General features: G+C 39.7%; 1 protein-coding gene across 1 annotated transcript in view; it reads right to left on the reverse strand.

Annotated features, from left to right (window-relative positions):
* cacna1ba (calcium channel, voltage-dependent, N type, alpha 1B subunit, a) overlaps positions 1-24,268 on the reverse strand; it is a 254,241-nt gene that overhangs the window by 61,608 nt on the left and 168,365 nt on the right. The window contains exons 23-29 of the mRNA XM_038704210.1: positions 22,462-22,582; positions 21,410-21,539; positions 20,945-21,004; positions 20,343-20,449; positions 3,260-3,356; positions 369-529; positions 113-250 (exon numbers count right to left, since the gene is read on the reverse strand). Coding sequence (XP_038560138.1) covers positions 113-250; positions 369-529; positions 3,260-3,356; positions 20,343-20,449; positions 20,945-21,004; positions 21,410-21,539; positions 22,462-22,582 — 814 coding nt within the window. The remainder of the gene's footprint in view (positions 1-112; positions 251-368; positions 530-3,259; positions 3,357-20,342; positions 20,450-20,944; positions 21,005-21,409; positions 21,540-22,461; positions 22,583-24,268) is intronic.

Here is a 24,268-nt window from a genome sequence, read left to right on the forward strand (position 1 = left end):
AATTTTCCCACAATAACCATTTATGATCCTGTTTTTCCCAGTGTCAAATTCATCACAGATGGGCATAATTTCAACTATGTCCGCATTACATACATCTGTCAGCTGCACTTACGTTGGCCAGCCCTCCCCAGTGGAGACAGTAAAGAGGGTCAGAAAGGCCCACAGCACGTTGTCATAATGGAATTCATATTTCTTCCACTCTCTGGGCATGGCAGCAACCTCATCTTTGTCATAGTCTAGGAACTGTCCTCTGGAAGACAAGAGGGAATAATAAAGCTGAGTGGGTTTTGATCACACCAACAGTTGATGGTTTACAATTTAAAAGTTTCTGAGATAAGAAATGAGGAATTGGGGGATTTTAGACCAACTTGCAATCCTTCTCCAGGCCCTTGGACTCATCTGTGCAGTAGAAGAATTTCCCCTTGAAGAGCTGAACTGCGATGACAGCAAAGATGAACATGAAGAGGATGTAAACGATGAGGATGTTAAGCACATTCTTCAAAGAGTTGACCACACAGTCGAACACGGCCTGAGGACACAGAAATACACACACATTTATATAAAGTGGGAAATTATTTCTGAACATAGTTGGAAACTATTACCTATGAACTTGCAGGCACTGGGAACATTGAGAATTCTCAGTGGCCTGGCCTGCTGGTGCAGTGAGATGCATCAGCATGTAATTAATAAGACATGCAACAAATAATTAATATGCTTCATAAAAGCAGGTCTGTTAGGCTACCCGGAGCTTCTAGCTCATTATGTTCAATGCTATGGTGCTTGTATCGATGACTGGCAAAGAGGTATGATGACAAACAGCGGGGAATAACTTTTGAGAGGGGGCAGTAGTGTACTAGCATCTCATCCTGCTGTTAGACATTGTCGTTACTGCCTCTGAAACCTGGGGTGCTCTGCCCTGGGCCGCAAAGCATCGGTGGAGCATCTTTGAGAAGATGAGTCAGAGGGAGAGGGACTAGGATCTTTGCGAGGTAAACCCTACATGGGACGAGGTTTCGATGGAAAACTGGCTTCTTCTTGTGGGCTTGGTGGGTTGGGGCTTAGCGGAGGATATAAGCAGCAGAGAGCGACAGGGACAATAACAAAATAACCCTCATCTGGTTTTAAATCTGTAGTTTGCCTTCTTTTGATACTGTTCAGACAACATATTTGGGCCTTCTGCATTTCAGACTAACATGAATGTAGTGTGCTTGATAGCTGACTTAGTTTCAAGTTTTATTGTTGTGCCTCATGGACCAGAGCACCAATTAGAATGAAAGATAAGGCTGATGATATCATCCTGTTCAGCCCTCACTAAACTGTAAACCTTTTTATTCACCGCAGGAGTTTTCCTTGTTTGTCCTGGTTGCTGTTTACATGTCACTTCAGGCCTGTGTTAGTGAGGCGTCCGGCCGACCAGATAACTAACGTGGAGAAAAAACATCCAGATGCCCTGCTCATTGTTCTTCAGGACTTTAACAAAGCAAACCTCAGTCATGAACTTCCAAAGCACAGACAGCATATTAAGTGTCCCACCATGGACACTAACACACTGGACCACTGCTACACAACATTATAGGATGCCTATCGCTCTGTTCCCCGTGCAGCCTTGGGACTCTCTGATCACTGTCTGGTTCATCTTATCCCGACACACAGGCAAAAACTGAAATCTGCTAAACCTGTTGTAAAGACTGTGAAAAGATGGACCAACGAGTCAAAGCTGGAGTTACAGGCCTGCTTTGACTGCACTGACTGGAGTGTTTTTGAGGCTGCAGCCACTGACCTGGACGAACTAACTGACACTGTGACATCTTACATCAGTTTTTGTGAGGACATGTGCCGACCAAAACCTTCCGCACATACAACAACCAAAAACCCTGGTTCACAGCGAAACTCAGCGAAACTCACAGCTTCTTCAGGCCAAGGCGGAGGCCTTCAGAAGTGGGGACAGAGTCCTGTATAACCAGGCCAGGAACACAATGACTAAAGAGATCAAAGCTGCAAAGAGGAGCTATGCTGAAAAGCTAAACAACAGCTTTGCAGCCAACGACCCTGCGTCAGTGTGGAGACACACAAACTACAGAAGACCATCCCCCAACACTGCTGGTACTCAACAACTGGCAGACGAGCTGAATGGCTTTTATTGTAGGTTTGAAAAGCCCACAGTCACACCTCTCCCCCACTCCACAACCATCTTCAAACAATCACCTGCCCCCTCTGTCACGCACATCCAGCACCCGGACTATTAGCACTGGCTCCCCCCAGGGGTGTGTGTTCTCCCCACTGCTCTTCTCCCTCTACACCAACGACTGCACCTCAGTTGACCCATCTGTCAAACTCCTGAAGTACGCCAAAACCAACAGACTCAGGAACAGTTTCTTCCCACAAGCCATCCTCTGACGAACAGCTGATTTCTGACTCACAGTTGATTTCTGACTCACAGTGTCAGGAACAACTCCTGTGCAATAACCCAGTAACTCTTAGCCACTTGTTTACTGGTTACCACTTACTTATTCATTTATTTATTCACCATTCTCTATTTCAGTGCTGTTCATACTGTTATGTCATATTGTATATACATCCTTTGCACTATGCTCCATTGCACTGTGTACATGTGTACATGTATGTATGCATGTATGTGTACCTGTACATAACATCCACCTCCTACATGTACATAATAATGATAATATTTTACTCCTGCATCTTTTGCACTCTGCTCACTGCACTATTTGTCAATATGTCTATATTGTTTTTTGTTCATAGTGTGTATATTTGTGTTGTCACTGTAGCCTGTGTCTGATTTATTTTATTATTGTGTTATTGTAAGCACATTGTGAGGAATGTACAATCATGAGTCATATTCCTCGTATGTGTACACATACCTGGCAATAAAGCTGATTCTGATAAATATAAATAAATATAAAGACCTTACATAATGAATCATTATGTTTTTATTACCTTAGAATGAGCCATTTCTATCTACAGTACATCCACTTACGTCTAAATTTACGTCATCAGTAAGAACTAGTGGGCTTAGGGCTGAGTGCCACAGATAGGTTAGGAAAGTTAGAAAGTATTCATAGACAGATGAATAAATTGTAAGGTAAGTTGAGTTTTACTTGGTCCTATCATAATTAAGTACAGTCATACTGTATATAAATATATGAAATCCTGTAGCAGAAATGTTTCCTATCTTACTCACAGTTGAGCTCTGCTAACCTGGCAAAACTAATCAAAATAAACCAAAACACTGGGGCAGAACCTTGAGTTTTGGCAGACGCTTGATAGTCTTGAGAGGCCTGAGCACCCGGAGAACTCTCAGTGACTTGATAGTGCTGATGTCTTTGCCTTTGGTCCCCCTGTGGAAAGCAAACACAATTAGACCACACAGAATTATCTACAAATAACATGTAGTTTATCAGATCTTTTTCCATATTACTAATTTTACTAATAAACAGGACACATAGTGGTTTTCAAAGATTATTTTAGTCAGACTACTTTTGAAATGTGGCATGGTGAGAATAGATCATCTTTTTGAAAGAGGCATACAACAATAAGCCTTCTGGATATCAATGGATAGAGAATCCTACATGGGACATGTATGATGCAATCACACCAGTGTTAGGCTGGGCAGACATCTAAGGGCCATGTGTGAGGGGAAACAGGCTTATGCTCTTCCACTGGGCTCTGTGGTACAAGTCAACCGGTGTCCCTTAACAGGATTAGCAGAGATAGATAATGGAGCAGGAAGAAGTGAATCTTAACAACCAAGGTGGTGACTAGCTTCTTATAGTAAATGTAGCTGTCACTACTCTAATGTTCTTAGACTCATACATGGCAGAATATGTTAAGTATGACAAGGGGGCACAATGAAGAAATATTTTATACTTAAAGGAACATTTTTGGAAATACTCTTCTTCACTTTCTTTCAAAGAGTGAGATGAAAAGACTGAAGTCAATCTCATGTAGTACAGAGCTGGAGTCAGGACATGGTTAACCTACCTTAGCATAAAAACTGGAAGTGAAACAGCTCGCCTGCCTCTGTTTAAAGTGAAAACCTTCTAACACATCTAAAGCCAACTCGGTCTCCTAGAAATTATGTTTATATAATATTAATTTGTTTTCCCAATTATGTTCTGTAATGTTTTTTCATGTAAATGAAACAGAACATTACTTCAAATAACACAGAGGGAGGTTAAAGCTGAGCTGCCTGTGATGGATGTCAGTGTAGAATGTCCGACATTGCCTAGCCTCCAATGCTATGCAATTAGCTTACTTAAACAAGTCTTGCTCAGTTTAAATACTCATGGCGCATAGAATAATGAATAGATACGGAATATGCGCCCCTCTTCTATATTTCTTGCTGGAGGACTTGCCGCGGTGGATACTGACACATCAATGGGCTGAACAGAGATAATACAGCTTCGCCTGTGTTGGCTGGCTCACCTTTATCATTATTAACACAAAATAGTGAAGAGGGAAAGGTGAACAGTGAAGTTTAGCAGGATATGTATAGTGCAGGTTACAGTTTATCAGCAAAAAAAGGGAGCAGCTAAAGCGCCTGTGTGTAACAACTGCTGGAAAATTAAAGGGGATCATCGTGTTGTTGTGTTGCAGAAGATGTCAGGAAATTTCACATGGCTTCGCTTACCTACATTAAGGGTGTGAACCTAAAATGAACAACTGCGGTTGGGAAAGATGTTCTGATGCAAGAAATAAACTCTTTTTACGTGGGGGTTCTCCATTGTAGTGTCTTAAACTTAAACTTTATTTGTCCCCATAGGGCAATTGGTTCTGCAGCAAGACATAGACATAGGACAGACACAGATGCAAGACCGAAATACATAAATACTAAATGTTAAAAGCTCTGGCTGTACAACAGAGAACTGAGAAGATAGATAGATAGGCCTAAGTGCTACAGAATAAGGTGCTCCATTTCTGAAAATAAATAAAATAAATAAATAGGCCTCCAATTCGACAGCCATATGTTAAAAAGAAACATCTGACAATGTACATCATAAAAACAATATAGCAATAATAGACTGCAACACAGGGGAACATTTCCATAACAATCACCATCACTGCAACAACATCACCAACATCAGTACTTTGCACGTTATAACAACCCCATCACTATTTAATTATTAAGTCTGTCTACTTCTCCGGACTGAGTTTAGAAAAGAGATGGCAGTTGGAACGAATGAGTGCCTGTATCTATTGCTCTTTACTGGGGTTAATCTGGACCGAGAACCAGAAGGTAAGATCTGAAACTCCAAATGAAGGGGGTTGGTAAATAACTGATTTGGCCTTCCTAACTACCTGTCTGTTATACAGGTCAGTGAGACTACACTGCTGGACACCTAGAATTTTACTGCTGACCTTCACTATATTGTAAAGAGCAGTTTTGGCCTTAACAGTGAGATTACCATACCAGCAAATTACCGAGAATGTTAATACAGACTCAATGTATGATTTATAAAAAAGGGTCATGAGGGTCTTATCGACATGAAACTTTGACAGTTTGCGAAAGGCGGAGTGAGATTAAGCCCATTGTTTAATACAACAAACCAATGTGGTTGGCTATGGTGTTGCGCTGGCAGACATGTGGTAGTGTAACTCGGGCAGTACACTAGCTTAACCATAGACCATAGCCTAACCTAACAATGTGGTGGCCTACACTATGGGGGTAGCTTCCTGTGGAAGAGGGGTAACTACCGCACCATCTATTGGCTGTAGTGGGCGTAACACATTGGGGCCAGTAAAGGTAAACAGACACTGAGATGCAGGACAATAACAGTAAGAGGATGTTCTCTTAAAGTGGACTAAGGCTCGAACATGTTGCAGTAACAGCTAGGTACAAGGTACACATTCTATTCTTACTCAGGCTGGAATGCAGTAACATTCAGGTACAAGGTCTCTATTTTTCACAGGACTGGTGGCACACTGTGTTCTGACAGCTTTACTACATTGCAGTGAATATGTGGTATTCAAATGCTGAAGTGGTTATTATCAATACCAAAATCTTTCAAATGCTTTAGCTAAATTTGAGGAATAAATCAATTCTTACCACACTGCACTCGTTTGTAAGTAAAGCTGGATGTTTACTACAGTGGCAGACTACTGGTGTTCTCTCACAAAAATGAGTACACCCCTCAGATTTTGTAAATATTTGATTATATCTTTTCATGTGACAACAATGAAGAAATTACACTTTGCTACAATGTAAAGCAGTGAGTGTACAGCTTGTATAACAGTGTAAATTTGCTGTCCCCTCAAAATAACACATCACACAGCCATTAATGTCTAAACAAAAGTGAGTACACCCTAAGTGAAAATGTCCAAATTGGGCCCAATTAGCCATTTTCCCTCCCCAGTGTCATGTGACTCGTTAGTGTTACAAGGTCTCAGGTGTGAATGGGGGGCAGGTGTGTTAAATTTGGTGTTAACGCTCTCACACTCCCTCATACTGGTGAATGGATGTTCAACATGGCACCTCATCGCAAAGAACTCTCTGATATCTGAAAAAAAGAATGGTTGTTCTACATAAACATGGTCTAGGCTATAAAAAGACTGCCAAAACCCTGAAAGTGAACTGAAGCAAGGTGGCCAAGACCATACAGCAGTTCAACAGGACAGGTTCCACGCAGAACAGGCCTTGCCATGTTTGACTAAAGAAGTTGAGTGCATGTGCTCAGCGTCATATTCAAAGGTTGTCTTTGGGAAATAGATGTATGAGTGCTGCCAGCATTGCTGCAAAGGTTGAAGTGGTGAGGGGTCAGCCTATGAGTGCTCAGAACATATGCCGCACACTGCATCAAACTGATCTGCATGGCTATCGTCCCAGAAGGAAGCCTCTTCAAAAGATGATGCACAAGGAATCCTGGAAACAGTTTGCTGAAGATAACCAGACTAAGGACATGGATTACTGGAACCATTTCCTGTGGTCTGATGAGACCAAGATAAAGTTATTTGGTTCAGATGGTGCCAAGCGTGTGCGGCGTTAACCAAGTGAGGAGCACAAAGACAAGTGTGTCTTGCCTACAGTCAAGCATGGTGGTGGGATTGCCATGGTCTGGGGCTGATTGAGTGCTACCGGCACTGCGGAGCTTTGGGCCCAATTTGGACATTTTCACTTAGGGTGTACTCACTTTTGTTTAGACATTAATGGCTGTGTGATGTGTTATTTTGAGGGGACAGCAAATTTACACTGTTATATAAGCTGTACACTCACTACTTTACATGATAGCAAAGCGTAATTTCTTCAGTGTTGAGGGGTGTACTCACTTTTGTGAGATACTGTACATGTGTCTCTTGGACAGAATCTAAACCTTTGCTGAATACTAATGCTGAAAATTGATATTGCACAATTCAAAATATTGCCAACAGTACTAAGGATTGGCATTATTAAGCAAAAATACTATTCGATAGTGGCGAGGAACTATTCGACAGTAAGTGTTTTTTTCTTTCCAGCTTTATTGCTGAAACACTAATTACCTATGACAGAAATACAGTCATCGGATAAGGAAGGAGAGCAGCGGACCTTAAGACAAACCATCCAGTCAGATCAACCAGAGCAGGCACCAAAGCAGATGCTGTGATCATCCCAGAGGACAGGGAAAACAGCTGGGACAGGAGCATTGCTGGTCCAGCCTGCACTTAAGGCTGCTCCTGGCTGAGGTCTGGTCTGGACAAAATGGTATAGTAACTACTATGATATACTTGGTATGGATAACTGTTTACTATCTGTAGGGTAACGTAGGCCTATGTCAGACTTTTTTTCACCTATAGTATGTTCAAACTGTTTGGTCTGCTGTCTGGTACGCATGCACGTTCACATGGTAGATGTCTATGAAGATTCTCAGTCATCCAGGTCATAGTTATCCAACGAAGGTTAAAGTCAAGGGCAACTGGACTTGGTTGAAGATACTGGAAGACATTTCGTCCCTCATCCAAAGGACTTCTTCAGTTCTGACTGACTGGCAGGGAAACTCAGCTATTTAACCTAGTGGGGTCGTTGGCCCGGGTCATCGATACCGCTGGTTCGTTAGTGTTCCTGGTTGCTGTGACGACAGTCGTTACAGTCGTTAAGACTACCTGTGGCCAAGACTGAAAGACCATCGTTGGTATATTCACCTGAGGCCAATAGGTTACGTTTGTTGAGTTTCCTGGGAAGTGATGAAAGGACAGCATTGTAGTGGGGGATAAGTGGTGGCGTAGACCACCTCCTCTGTTCAATGACGGCTTCTCGATCCGGGTGTAGATGGCTTCCTTGACACCTCTTTCAAACCATCCATCTTCTCTGTCTAAAATGTGCACCTGGTGGTCCTCAAACGAGTGTCCTCTGTCCTTCAGATGTAAGTAGACTGCAGAGTCTTGACCTGAGGAGTTGGCCCTTCTGTGTTGAGCCATGCGTTTGTGTAGTGGTTGTTTAGTCTCCCCAATATACAGGTCTGTGCATTCCTCAGTGCATTGGACCGCATACACTAGAAAGCAATCTAAATAGCTGAGTTTCCCTGCCAGTCCGTCAGAACTGAAGAAGTCCTTTGGATGAGGGACGAAACGTCTTCCAGTATCTTCAACCAAGTCCAGTTGCCCTTGATTTTAACATTCGTTGGGTTCACATGGTAGGCAGCGAGCACCGGTGCACATGCAGAGAGGTCCACTGTAGTTCAAACTCACAAACAAACAAGCACACCCTTGACTTTGTTGCCCTATCACAAACACAGGTCTATTACTCCTCTGAACATTAAAACCAAAATGAGATCTATTAATCATTCAACAATAGTCATCATCAGTATTTGAATACCTGAAATCTGTATGAACTGAATACTCAGTATCCAGTGAAATTACCAGTGTGTTGTTTAAATTGTATAGTTTTTTGCACATTTTCACAAGAAATTACAATAATTCTGGATCTGAATTTATAATCATGTCAATAACCCACCCAAAGAAGGGCAATAATCTCTCCCCATGCCATTGTCTAGTCAAGCCAGGCTGTTGAGTTAGCAGTGGAGGTGAGAGACAGGGAGGAACAAGAAGTTGTAAACTGTGTACTCCACAGCCACCTCTGATCACCAGGGAGTCAGTCAAGAGTGAGTGAGTAAACTGGTCCACTTGTCCACAGCACTTACTACTCCACTTGTAGTGGTTTGGTGAAATAGTACACTATGCATATTTAAGGGGACTGCAAAGATGGTTTGCTAGTGGGTGGTGTTTGACCAATGTGGGGGGGTTGGTCTGGGCCAAAAATCTCTGGGCTGATTTTTTGTGCCATTCCAGTCCAGCATCTATATCCCCAAGCATTTATTTAAAAAGATAAACAAAAGCAAACCACACAAGATGAAACCTTACTAAACTTGTGTGTGTGAGTCATGAAAAGTCGAGTGACCTAAGCTGTTTTTGGCAGGTTGAAGACCAGACTTGCTGTTGTGCCAGTATTTATGCTTCCCGTCTTTATGCTAAGCTAGGCTAACCATGTTCAGACTCCAGCACCGTATTTAACACATATAGTAGATGTCAGACTGATATCGATCTTATCTCACAGGGGAATAAACCTGTTTTCAAGAACTATTCCTTTCACTTTTAGAACAGCCAAAGCTATTATGCAGTGACATTTTAGCTATTTATTATTTTCTTACCAACTGTCTTTCCAAACAAACGTTGGCAGAATATTCAGCAGAATATTCACACAGCAACACAGAAAACATTTGTATGACACAAATTGGGGTATGCTGGACTTATTCCTGAGCAGTACACACTCCACAATACAGACAACCTTGCACAGGGACATGCATCTTCTAACCATTCAACTGTGTGTATCATGTAATCCTGGTTTACATGCAATCAATCAGTAAATTCACAGAAAGACTTCCTTTGTTGTTTTGTTAAAAGAAGACTCCATTTCGGCACATTATTTTCCATGCAAATATGGACACACTTAAGACTGTGCATCAGGGATCTTAATCAACAAGATGTCCTGGGCATTTCAGTGATTAAGATCATAGTGATAAATATCTGAGACTACTTCGCCACCTACAAGAACACACACAGAATAAATGGCTCTTATCAGTCATTGTCGGAGTTGAGATATTCGAATAAACCTCTGTGAGTTACTCTGTTTATACAGTTTGAATTTCTTTCTTCTTTTCTTTTGCACAATATACTATTGACTTTGTGTCTTCAACAGAGAGTTTGCTACAAACTGATCAACAGTGCAACACGTAAGAATATCTTTTTATCCTACTGTGTGTGTTTCAGATTTACTTTCACTGGGGCATTTTAACACTTGAGCACACTGTCTATCCTGGAGATTACTGAAAACTGACAGATGTGTTAGCAATAGCAAGAGCTTATTTGTCAGGAGTAGTTTTCATTGAGAATAGTGTACCTGGTATTGATACCGGTATTGTCTCTACAACATTCTTCTTCTTCGACTTTTTCAATCAGTGTCTTACTATGAGTGACGTGATTCGACAAGAACAAACAATATTCTGTCAAAGTTAGAACAGTTTTAGTTATTTCATATGACGTATTTCTGTTAACAGTGCACACTGCTCTACAACTCTAGCTGCCATTAGCTAGTTATCGGTCCTATTAACTGATATCCAGACTTGGAGCGCATAGCTCGGGGTACAAGGAGTGTTTGTGTTTGTATGCAGGGAGGAGGAGATTTCCAGTGCCGGTGCGGGGATCCATCAGGAAATGCTCAGGTCCAAACTCAGCCTCCAAGAAGGACAGAGACCTGTTTGATGACAGATACTTGAACTTCACTTAACTCACTCCCATGTGGGATGTTGAATCTCATCCACCCGCTTCACGCTCAGCTGCACACTGCCTCAGTGCATGCTGGAGGTCACTTCTGATGAAGGCAGGCAGTGTTTACTAGGGGAGGAGAACTGCTGACCCTGAGTGTAGATATTGCCGGGAAGTGGAGAGAGCATTCTGTGGGATTCCTGAACCGAACCAATATGTCCACTGAGGTTGGGGCATTGTGGGAACACTTAGCAGAAGCCTTACCCGTATTCCTGGCAGAGGTCTCTGAGGTAATTAAGAATCTCTCCAGTTATTGGGTATTACATTGCTCAGCCTCTCTGGGAAATCTTATGCCAGGATGCGCTGACTTATTGGTGAACTTTAGATCCAGCAGCAGGAGCAGATTCAACCGTAGTTCATTGTGCTTGATCTAAACTTTACAATGAAGGTCTATTAATCTTGCTTGATGATAATAGTGGTAAAAGTATAACTCCAGTGGCTACTCTTTAATGGATATGTTAAATTGTATATTCTGAACAGTTCCAAATGTTGCCACAGGCTCTCTAGACACCACTAAAAGACTCCACTTTAAGAACCACTGCAATTAGTGACTAATAGCATGGCGTCCATGTGATAAAATGATGTAGCTTTTGACTTTCCATGTGCTCTTATGAAGTCACTTTACTCCAATCAACACCACATGCAACATCTTCCATGCTCTGATGCACATTAGTCTAGCATGCGTTCACATAGCTGGAGGGCTTTTTGTAGGGGTGTGACGAGATTAAAATGTGACAAGATTTCTTGTCACGTTTTAATCTTATCACACATGATAGTAATCAAGTGACTTCCCCTCTCACACTGTGAGTCATAACAACTTGGTGACTAAGTGGTGATGTAGCTGGTAGAGTTTTGCAATATAAACATCTAAAAAGTGACTCGCAACCTTGCTCTGTTTAGGTCTGTGAGCTGCAAGTGTTTTCAGTTAGTTTCTGTTTCCACGTTATTATCTCATCCTAACACTGAGTCCCAAATAGGGTTCTGTGTCTGTCAGACCGTCTGAAGGGGATACTATCATAACAGCTGGACTATAATGTAATGCACAGAGTGTAGGGCAGATAGACTTTAAATTCTAATTAAATGATGACGTTACTCACGTAATATTACAACTTTTTTCTCGACATGTCAGAGGATGCAGATATGTGTGATAGACTTGAATGTGCAGAATGTTTTTAACATGGCCAGAAAACCCGCTGAGCTATTTAATAGGAACTATTAAAGTCCAGGAGTTTATAACTGAATTAAAATTAATTCATTTATCACTGAGGTGAAAAGGTGCCACATACACATTTAAAGAGGATACTTCACCAAACAAAAAACACAAGAGGACAGAAGATTCTGTGTGCTGACTCCACAGGGATGATATTACATGAGAAACATATCTGAAAGCAACACAGAATACCTGAGAGCTGCACTGACTTAGATTCTGTTAGAGTTTTATATTTTAAATAGTTACCTGCCACCTGAATTTTGTCTTTCCCTTTACATAAATAAAAACATTTCCATCATAAATTCATAAATTAGCGTAGATAAATCCACCAGAATGCAGGAAATTAAGTGTTTTATGCTCAAACATTTTATATAATTTAGCACTGAAATAAATCTATAAAAATCTTGTCTCGTCTAGTCTCGTCCTTGTGAACCCAATAAATATCATCTCTCGTCACACCCCTAGTTTTTAGACCAGACACTTACACCGTTATGAGGGTTAATTAAACAAGATATTCTGATAGCTTTCAAAGAATACGTCTCAAACCCCAGATACTGTATATAGTGAGGAAGCATGACAGAAAGTGACATTGGACTTGTTACAAAGGCTAAAATGTGACAAAAGTCCATCATCTAGACTCTTAGGGGGATGTGAAGGTTGAAATAATAATGAGGGCATCTAGCCCAGATTTGGCTGTATTTTGCTGGAATGAGGACAGAGAGCTGGGCTCTGATAACAAAATCCCTCTTCCAACTCTAGTTTTTACGTCCATTACAGACTGTCTCTCTATCTCTCCTTATCCCAGACAGCATGGATTACATCACTCAGCAAGCCGGCTGCATTTCAAAATAATTTAAAGTGTGGGTTCGGATTGAGATATAGTCAAACAATCCTCATATGCTATATTTATGTTGAAAGAGTCAGCTAACTATAAGCATTACTTTCATAGAGCGACAACACTGTAAAGATGTGTTCAGATTGAATGCAAAATAACATTTGTGGGTGAATAAAATACAAATACTGTCAATGCAAATGCAACATGAGTGTACGCACATCAGCAACACCGCATTTGACACAACCGTCAATTGACACTACTACCGCAGGCCCGAGATGCACGATACAGACAAAAGTATTGAAGGTACAGTAGCCGGGATGTGCCAGTTCAGGGAGTCGATAATCCTCATTCTGTGCAAAAATGCATTCTGAAGTCCAAGTTTGACTGACTAATCCAGTGACTATCCTAAGCTTTGTGTCAGCAAGGATAGTTCATTTGTAATAAAAGTCTCTAACTTTGTAAGATACACAACATGATACACTACCACAGGGCGGCTGTGGCTCAGGAAGTAGAGCGGGTTGGCCATTAATCGGAAGGTCGGGTCAATCCCCGGCTCCCCCAGGCTGCATGTGTCCTTGGGCAAGATACTGTTCCGCCAGTGTATGAATGTGTGTGAATGTTAGTTTCTGTTTGAAACTTAGGCTCAGTGTATGAATGTGTTTGACTGGTGAATGCAGATGTAGTGTAAAAGCGCTTTGAGTGGTCGAAAAGACTAGAAAGGCGCTATACAAATACGGAGCATTTACATTTACACAACACAGACTGTAGAAGCTCTCAAAGAAGTGTCAGCTGAAATTTAGAATGCATTGTTGCACAGAATGAGGACTGGATTTTGTTCCCTATCTCTAACACTGGAGTTACATAAGAAGGGATCACTTCACCAGTATGAAGATGAGGAATGATTATAGAGACTACCCAGGTCAAAAAGAAGTGCTCTTAAAGGCACTGAAAATGTACTAGAAATTCACATAGTATGCTTATAGTACATTCATACTTCTAACATGCTTACTACAAGTATGTTAAAGATATATTCTCCTGAGCTTCAACATACTTCTCAAAAGTATACTTTGAATAAATTGGTAATATATACTTAATTAAACCTTTAATAAATACGCTTAAATAAAAGCATATTTTATTTATATATATATATTTAACTCTTAGTAAATACTATTCAGGTGTACTTTGTGGAAGTACGTTGTTAAACAACTACACTTTTAGTGGGTTAAAAATATATTTATGCCAAATATGCTTCATTGTGTAGGCTACTGCAAATATTGTAATTATTTATGTAATTGCCACATGCTTGCCTGATTTCCAGAAGAATGATTTTTAAAACATATTTTTTAAACATTAAAATTTATTTTTCAAAAGCATTTTATTTCTTATATCTTTTTTTATTTCTTTTCTTTCTTTAAATTTTTTAAAATCAGGTAAAAAGCATATGGAAATAAGCATACTGTAAATCATAATGTAGTTATACATGTTTCTGTTTGTAAACAGTAAACACATGTGTACACGGGGCGAAGTGCGCCCTCCCGCCCAGCCCACTAGCAGTGCATTCATTTTGACCAATCAAAATCAAGGTTTTCAAATCGACGACCCAATCACACAGCGTGAAAGTCCGCTTCACGAAAGTTAACGTGTTTACTGTCGTTGAGAGGGAAGCTGTTTTGGCCGGAAATCATTTTGTTTCTCAGGTTTCCTTTGTTTTACTTTATCGACTCGGACTTGGAAGGTGGACACCACAGACATAATAAGAGAAGAACACAGAAGAGAAGAATATGCTCCCTGCAGAAGTTAAATGTGAAAAGAGCTACAGAGGCGTGCCTGGCAAGAACAAGCAAGAGAGGGCAGACACAGAGACTGCTGGTGTAACACCAGCTAAAAACGTCTTTCTAAGTTTATTATTGTTAGCAAGACAACACAATTGTGTAAGTTCACTGAAGTTGAGCTCACTCTGGGTTTGAAAATATTTTCCTTGGTGGATAGCTCTGGTGTGCATTAGCTAATGCTAGCACGTGGATTGTTATATTTATTAGCTAACGTTAGTTAGCATTTTAATAGCTTCATAATTGAGATAGCAACTTTAGCCTGCCTTATAAACAGTAACGCGTGTTGTGAGTAACGCGTTACAAAAGTAACGCAATTAACGGACAGTATGTATGGCTTTTTGCTGTAAGGCAGTTTTTAATGTTACTAAAATTTCGGTAATATACAGTCTCAGTAACCTGTTGCTGGAATTTGATGCATGAGATTTTAACAAGGCAGGCCTGTGCACGTGTGTGTATGAGCCCTCAATTCTGCTTTTGCAATATTAAAATGACCAGTGAGGTCTTTATCAGAGTAATAAATGCAACTAATATGTTGCTGTCTGTGTGCTAAAGAATAGGTTCACATTTTTATAGTCTACCTTAATACTCACATGTCCATGTTTACAGTAAGTTATGGTCACTGTAATCATTATTCCTGCCCATAGTCTGTAAAGACATCACCACATTTGTCATTTTTGTATAAATTCATTCTAAAGTTTAGCTGAAGCTACTATGAATCATCAGCTAAGCATCTGCATTAGTCTTTCAAAAATGGATATCTTCTAAAGGTATACTGTTTTTTAGAGATTTCACTTCACTGCAGCCATGGAGGGGGTAATCATTACAGTGACTAATAACTCAGTTATCATAGCAATGTTGAAGTGTGAGAATTGTTTTAAGACGCGCTTGAAATAATGTTTTTGTGTCCTGCAATGCCTGACCACACGATATAATAGCATGTGATGTTATGTAAAATACTGCTCAATACTGCTCTTTGTATAATCATAGATCCTGTATTCAATTTTTAAAAGTTGAAACTACCCTTTGCCAACTTTAACCAACTTAATGCTAAACCCGAGTAGGAATTTCCTGCCTTTGCAATAAAAAGTCTGACAATGGTGGTAATATTGCTTTTATATAGACATAATATTTCCACATGCCATCAGAGCAGGGGCGTCCCTCTCTAACTTCAAGAAGCTGTTGAGAACTCATCTCTTCCGACAATTCTCTTGTCTTGATTGCACTATTTCTTAACTCTTATTTCTTCTTCTAGTTATTTATCCCATTGATGCCATATGCACTAATAGCTCTTACTAGTATATATTGCTGCTCTTACTAGTATATATTGTTACTTGTAGATCTCTTACTTTATTGATGCTTTATTGATGCTTGTATGCTTACCCCACCTTTGCATTAAAATCTGTTTTTATAACCCATTTTGAGTAAATAATCATCATTCATTCACCCTAATAACCTTGTACAATAACCACATACTTGCTTCTTGTTCCCCATGTGGATAAATACTGGCTGTGTGTGTACTGTGGAGCTGAAGGCTTTAGATGCTATTACTGCAGCAGTATTTAATGTACCTCAGGTAGGACGGAGGGATATTCAGTGTAAAAAGGCCTGAGTTTGCTGAAGGTGGTTGTGGGAGAGATAGATTGACCACCACAAAAGGAAAAAAAAACATTTTAAAGACACTGACCTCTAAATGACAGAATTAAAGAACCGTAATTTATTGGGTGCTAATCAAACACTGGAATGTAACTGCTGACACCATCAGGGGTTTTGGTACCAGAGCAAGGTTTCAATTGAAAGCTGTCAGACAAGGGTTACTGTTGTGTTAAAAAGGCATTCTGGGTTTAATTGTTTTATACATGAAACTAAGTTCAGCACAAGATGAATGGTAGTTAGAGAGGGTTAGATTTGGAGGAGAAGGGTAAGGGTAAGGTGTGGGTAAAGGGTGTGGGGTCAGGGTGGCATAGGGAGGTTCCCCACCTGGTTACACCTTGTTGCGATCTACTTGGGGGAAAACAGTGGTAAAACAAGGTACATCACATTTATGGATGCTTCACAGACAAACAAAATAAAGCATACGTTTGCATCAAATGCCAACAAAATAGTTTCTATTAATAAAAATAAATCTACAATCATATATATTTTGGTTGGTAGCAGACAACTGGGTGAAAAATCCCAGTAAAAAATTGACTCCACAATGGTTTCAGCTACAGTATACTGTTTCAGGCCACATGCAGAGAAAATAGCAGGTGTGATTGGATGCTGAATGTGCCTGTTATTTTTGGAGGTTCAGTGAAGTAACACACAAATCAAGACTGTTGCTGATTATGAGCTCAGCTTTGTTCTGTAATTGCACGCTGCTACAACTTCTAAGTCTCAACCAAAACATAAAATAAAAAGGAGGAAATCCCAATAAAACAGATCTCCTGCGAGTATTAACACTATTAATTATATTAAAACAGATCATACCAACATCATACCAAGCCTAAAAACCGACTTATCACTAGCATGTGAAGCTGACATTAAAAGGCAGTATTACAGTTTGAAAATCAAACGTGAAATGCACCAAGAAGCCGCAGATTGGCCTCAACATTTGAATGGTTCCAGTAGGTGAGATGACAGATTGACAGATTCGGCTTTGATGGAATGCTATGGTTCAGTGTCTTCGCCACAGGCAGTCAATCAAATGGATTGCAAGCAGAACAAGCTCTTGAGACATGCGTGGTGAGCGAATGACAGTTGTCTATCACACATGATTTTCTATCTGCAACTGGAGAACATGGGAATGAACTGGAGCTAAACAGCCTTTGCAAATATTTTGAGTTTGATTTAACCTGCTAAAGCATCAGATATATGGGACCTAATAAGTAAGAACAATATAAAATCAAAACTATGGAGATCCAAAGTCAATATAAAATGAAAAAATCCAACATCATGAAATAAATATTATATATGTCTCTGGCTGAATATTTCAAAATTTAAAAACATTGTAAAAGTGTCTTGAACATGCTACATACGTGATATCATACTGAACGACAGCATCAGCATTTTCACCACCTGATGATCCATGTAGAATACATGGAAATAAAGAAACAACATTGTTCTTCTATGGCAGGGTAAAGCTAGTATTATATAAGTATACTAAAAATACGTTAACTGACATCCAAACTAATGTAGTTAGTTTATTATATATGAATTATTATATTATGATATATCTATTGACCTTGAAAGTATCACTTGGTTAGCACTGTAAGCATTATTTCAAAAGGTTTTATTAATTCTTTAATACTGAACATTGGGTCTCCATAGTATACAGATAGTCAGTCACTGAAAAGTACTGTATATGAGTTTCACATATGAAAAAGTATTCACAAATGCTATTCAGCTCAGGTTTGAGCTCACAAACTGCATGTTACTGGAAATTATGTAACAGTATGGTCATAGGACAGTCATTAAAAACGTGATCACATCATGCAGTCTATCTAATGTGCATGCTAAAATCACAGAGATGATCGACATTCCCTGAGATGTATGCCCTCTATTGGCAGCTTGCTTGTTACATTAGCGTACCTTTGGTGAATTAATAATAGAGAATGTGAAATTGTTGGTATCATTCCAGCCCAGGCAGAGGTGTGGCGAGGCAAAGTGCTGATGAAAACAACTCCCTTTCAGAGGCTCCATCAAGGAAGATGAAGACGCAGATGACATACCCCTCTTTAGCAGAGGAGAGCATGGGAAGGACCATTAGCTAAGCACATGAGGATGTAAGTGTGTCCCAGGCAAAACAGTGCACATTGCAAAAAAATGCCCATCCTCACAAGCAATTTCCCTTCTTATACTGCAGGTCTTTATAGCCTAACAAAGGAAAAATACACCTCAAAAGCTGATGGAAATACAATTTTGCTATTTGGCTCCTTGTTTAAGCACCATTTAGAACCAATCATCAACAATGATGCATAAAGAAATTCAGTGAAGATGAGGTGATTTTCCACCAACTGTACCCTTTAAACATGAAGTGTTAATGGCATTGTTTAATGTAGGAAACCAATGAAGTATTTGGTAGTGGTTGACCGATATGGGGTTTTCCTATGTCGATAATTAGAGAGCAGGGTCGCTGATTTCAAAACAATGAAAACTCATGTATAATTCCATTATTCCATGCAGAGTACAATCTAATATAAATGTTATTTTAGCCAGTAACGTGTTGTTATAGAAGGGGGGCACTAACATCGTTACACAGCAGCTCACTGACAAGGCTGCTGCAGATGTGTCCCCAGATATTTTTGTTTATCGGCATCGTGAGTGCAGGTATTGGCCGTTGCCAATTATCTCAAAATGCCAGATATCGGTCTATCACTAGCATGATATTATACTTGTGTTTCAGTTCAAAATGTTGGCATTTTGAATTTTGTTCATGCATTATATTTTGAGCCCAGAATGGATATTTGTTTTGTTAAATTATTGTAATGATGATGTTAACTAGTCACAAAATAAAAACTGAAATTCACTAAACAACTAAGCCTGAAAGAAATGTTGGTGTATTGTTTTTTCTTTTAATGAATTTTAATTCATACTTACTTTTACTGAAACAAACAATAGTATCATTGAAGAAAATAGAACTGCATTCCTCATCCTGACATGCCTTTAAAGAAAATCTGGATATGTTTCAAGAATTAAGACTGAATATGTGAGGAAACGACTTGTTTTTGCAGTGCAAGCCATGTATGTTTTCTCTTTCACATACATACACACACAGATACTGACACAGACAGTCAAGATGAGAGAGGGAGAGGAGGCATTACCCCATGAAGCTCCTTCAAAATGATCCCGGCACAGAAACAGGGAAAGGATAATGTCAATAAGCACACTGCACAACAACACAACACTCACACACACTTCATACTCTTCCAAGATTTGTTCAGGATTTTAGTTCCACCTCCCATCTGCTTAAGTTAGAAGATAAGTGATTTTTCTTTTCTTTTCAATTTTCTTGTTGTGCTGATGTTCACATCATCACATCTATTTAAAATGATTAACAACAAATTATTAAAGTGATTAGCAGGCTTAGATTAGGAGAAGCTATGACCAGCAGTAAAGGCAAAACTATTGAGTTAATGGCTTACAGTTTGTATATTTATATAGCCTTCATCAAAACATTCCAAAATAATTTCATCACATTCATACCCATTTGAAAGAACATGAAATGGCATTTTTAAATCTAAGAACAAAATATCAAAGATATACATACTAATAGAAGTGTTAGCAATGTTAGAAATAACTGTAAGATAGCTGAATTACAGAAATATAATGTAACAATTTAATTGTCATATGAAATGATGTCACATAAAACACCATATTGATGATTATGTATTAATTCTACCCCTATGAACACAGGAAGGAATTTAATCCAGTTTATGTTTTAAAGATACTGTTCCTTTTTCTTCTAATGAAGATGGACATAGACTAGATGCTGCAGGATGGGTTTCTGTCCCCCACAGTCCAAATTACACATGTTCTAATTGAAGTTGGGTATTTATATTGACAAACCAGATGTAGACACCAATCACCAGATCTAATCTGATCTGATGATCAGGATGAACTATTCACAAATTGGAGAAATCTTATTTTATGACAAAAAGGTGGGAGTTATTGAACTTACGAAAATGCAAAAGCCACCAGCGCCCCACTGACCACTATGAAGTCCAGAATGTTCCACAGGTCTCTGAAGTACGCACCGGGATGTAGCAGCAGGCCAAGGTCCACCATCTAAACCAAAGACACCACCTGTTATGTCTTTTTCTTTATTTGTTGTTATATTTGATAACATTTTATTTATTTCCAATTAATTTAATTTGAATATATAACTATGTTATTAGGCCTGTAGTAAGAGAGTTTATTATTTCAAATCTGTGATGATTATTGATTATCCTATAATATTTATATTTTGAATTTAACTATATAAATTGTTACTTCTGATTCAGAAATGGGTTTAATCATCATTGTGTTAGATTAATCAGTGAAAGACAGTAAAAGACTTGATTTATATGAAAATACAGGACTATTAATAAAAAGGAACAGTAATGCAGCCCCGTCCTGACACTGACTGATCCTGACACTGATTGCGCTAATGTCTACATTCATCACTTAAGTACTTTCAGTAATCAGAACAACTCAATTCTGATAAATTACATAGTTTTTAGAGACTATAAAGTCATGTGTCATGTCACTTGTGTTTAACTGTATATTTATCCAAATGCTTACCTTGATCACCATTTCAAAAGTGAAAACCCCAGTGAAGGCGTAGTCCAGATATTTGAGCACCTGTAAAAGAGAGACTCAATCAGTTCTGAAACAGATGACAGAGAAATTAAGAAACATTTTCTCTGGGCTCATGGCAAATGATCCTGTGTGTGTATAATAACCATGTATGTAATATCAGTCTGTACGTTTGTCTTCTTTGTTTTAGGCACTGCCTGTTAATGTGTAATCAGTGAACACTGGAGTCAATGATTCACTGGAAGGTGTAAAATAGTGTTTTCTGTCTTCTCATTACTGAACAGATTCATTTACTCAATTTACTAACAGGCCAAAGTCCACACTAACAAGAAAATAATTCAGGATAAAACACCTTTTTAAAACAGTTTTGTACATGTGAATTTAGTGAATATGTATTATTTGTGTGCATGTGTTTATGTGAAAAGATGTGATGATAACTATGTGTCTCACATTGTTGCGAGGGGCATTCGTCCAGACAGGATCTTCTGCTGCCAGAGCTATACTGCTCATAGCAATGACTACCAGGATGGACATCTCAAAATAACGCAGTGTCACAACATAGTGACATAACCGCCTCACCCTGAGGAGAGACAGTTAGGGACAGACAGCGTGAAGGGAGAGAAACAGTTAAGACTGGGTTATCTTCTCACTATTAATTGGTAAAAGCACACATGGGCTTAAGGCAAGGTTCAAAATAAAGCCTGGCTCTCAGTTACTAGACCTTCATCAGGGAATATGCTCAACAAAGACAAATCTGGGAGCTCCTTGGTAGAGCAAAAGCCGTGTAACCACAGGCCAGCGATCTTTGTAGTAGGTCATGCCCAATAACTGTGAAAAATACCAAGATATATGCAATATACAAACATTAGCGGAATTTAGGAAGGAAAACAGTCATTTAAATGGTTTCCAGGATACAGTATGAATCAAATGTATGTGTGAAACCTATCTATATAGATACAACAAGATGCAGTTGACACAAATTATTTATACTATGTGCTGCAAGCAAACATACTCTGACCTCAAAGAGTTAATCTCATCAGCACACAGGTAAGTGGAGAACCTTACCCTAAAATAACCAGCGTTCCTGTTCATGTCCGACATATAAATCAGCTACCACTGTCTACTGTGTGTGAGTAAACAGCTGACAGACACTGGTAGTAAGAGGCACTGGTCTCTTGAGGAAGTGCACTTTACTGCTACTACTTCTACTACGTGTACTTCTACTGCTTTTATTAGAACCGAAAGCAGAGAAGGGAGGTGGAATCATAGTAACAACAAACACACAGGCCGAAAGCAGAGAAGGGAGGTGGACTCATAGTAACAACAAACACCCAGGCTTGCTAGAACTAGTAAGTACATAGTCAATATGAGGATATGCTAGTTTATAGATATGAAATAAAAGACCTGATATTACCCAAGCCCTGCATGCTTTAACTTCAATTGCAGGTGGGAGGTCCCACAGTGAGGTGAAGAAGGGAACTAAGGAGGTTGAGGTGACTCACGGATTGGTCTGTCCAAAGATGAACATGGAGCTGTAAGGCAGGATGGGTTTGGGTCCACTTTGACCTAGATCCTCCAGGGTCTTCTCATTCATGGTCATTGTCTCACAGTCAATACTGTTCACTGGGAAGACAGATAGTTTGATTACAGCAATGCAAGGGTCATGACCTTCAGATTTGACTACTGACCAGCCTCTGTCTTCAGTATGTAATTTACATGAATAACAACCCCCGACAATTGTCACATCTAATTTATTGCCATCAAGACACCAGTGTAGAATAAATTAGATTTCTCCAGCTTCTGCAAGGCACAGACCGACACAAAGAGAGCCTCTTCCCCATTACCATTTAACCAAAGCCAGGCTCTTTGCACTGGACGTTGTCAGACTCCAGCTATCTACAGACATATGTTTTTGATCATGTCCCTGTTTACACAACTATTTGTTTCATTACAGCCTAATCTGGGGTTACCCTTGCGCTTACACTCTAAAGCCATATGAAGAGAAAAGAGTAGGATATAGTAGGATTCAAAAACTGAATGAATGAGGCGCAGTATGATTTATTGAGAAAAGCTTTAGAGCAGACTCTGACTCCCAGTCCTTAGGGTTTGAGGCTACAGCAGATCCTGGCAGTGTGCAGTTCAGAGGGTGTTTCAACCTTCAAACTTTAAACAAATGCTTATTAAACAATATACTATTTAGCAAAGGTATCAGCATGCTGGTTACCCCAAGATGGAGTTCCTTTGGTTCCAAGTTCGGTTGGATACTCATTCCACTGTATCCCTGTATACTTGATGAAAGTGTACTTACAATGAACAAAATTATAAACGCAACACCCCATTCATCATGAGCTAAACTCAAAGATCTAAGACTTTCTCTATGTACACAAAAGGCCTATTTCTCTCAAATACTGTTCATAAATCTGTCAAAATCTGTGTTAGTGAGCACTTCTCCTTTGCTGAGATAATCCATCCACCTCGCAGGTGTGGCACATCAAGATGCTGATCAGAAAGCATTGGTATTGCCCAGGTGTGCCTTAGGCTGGCCACAATAAAAGGCCTGCTTGTCACACCTCGGAAAGAGCCGTCAGAAAATGTGATTCCTCTAAGGCCCTGTCAACACGAACACTGGTATTTTCATAACCCGTGACTTTTTTTAACACGGTTTGGCCGCAGTCAGGTTACTGAAACTGAACATTTTTGAAAACCCCTGCCAGGGTGAGGATTTTCAGAAACGCCGGTTGCAGTGCTGTCATGTGGACAGTAAAAAACTGGGGGTTTTGCCTTGCGACGTCAGAGTGTGCGCTGTTATCCGCTGTGTTTGATGTCAGATTGGGCGCCACTGCCTGCTTTGTTTACAATTTTATTAGGCTCTGATTGGCCAATGCGGCTTTATGGTTAGGGCCATATCACCGCCAGGAGGTTTGGCATGCTCTTGACAGCGCTTGATAGCGTGTGTTTGCGTTTTCATGTGGACAGATTTTTTTTTTAAACGAAGGAAAAACTCCAGTTATAAAAATAACTGTGTCCATGTGGACTAGGCCTAAATGTCCTCTGCCTGGAGATACTAGGGAAATGGAAAAGCGTCTGTAGCTAGATGCCTTAATGTAAGTATGAGAAACAGTCGTTGCAGAATCCATTTGTTGAAGAGAGAAAAAAAGTTGCCCCGAGGTGGGATTGAACACAACCTACAAGGTGAGAGTCCTGCACTTTACCGAGATAACATTTTGCCTTATATTCTCAACCACCTTCAATCTTATGGTGCGACGCAAAACTTAATTGCCAACCCCTGCTGTATATTATTACTTCTTC

This window comes from Micropterus salmoides, unplaced genomic scaffold (genome assembly GCF_014851395.1).
Source record: "Micropterus salmoides isolate LMB-PRFRI ecotype aquatic unplaced genomic scaffold, ASM1485139v1 Ms_hic_scaffold_7, whole genome shotgun sequence".
Taxonomy (NCBI): Eukaryota; Metazoa; Chordata; class Actinopteri; order Centrarchiformes; family Centrarchidae; genus Micropterus; species Micropterus salmoides.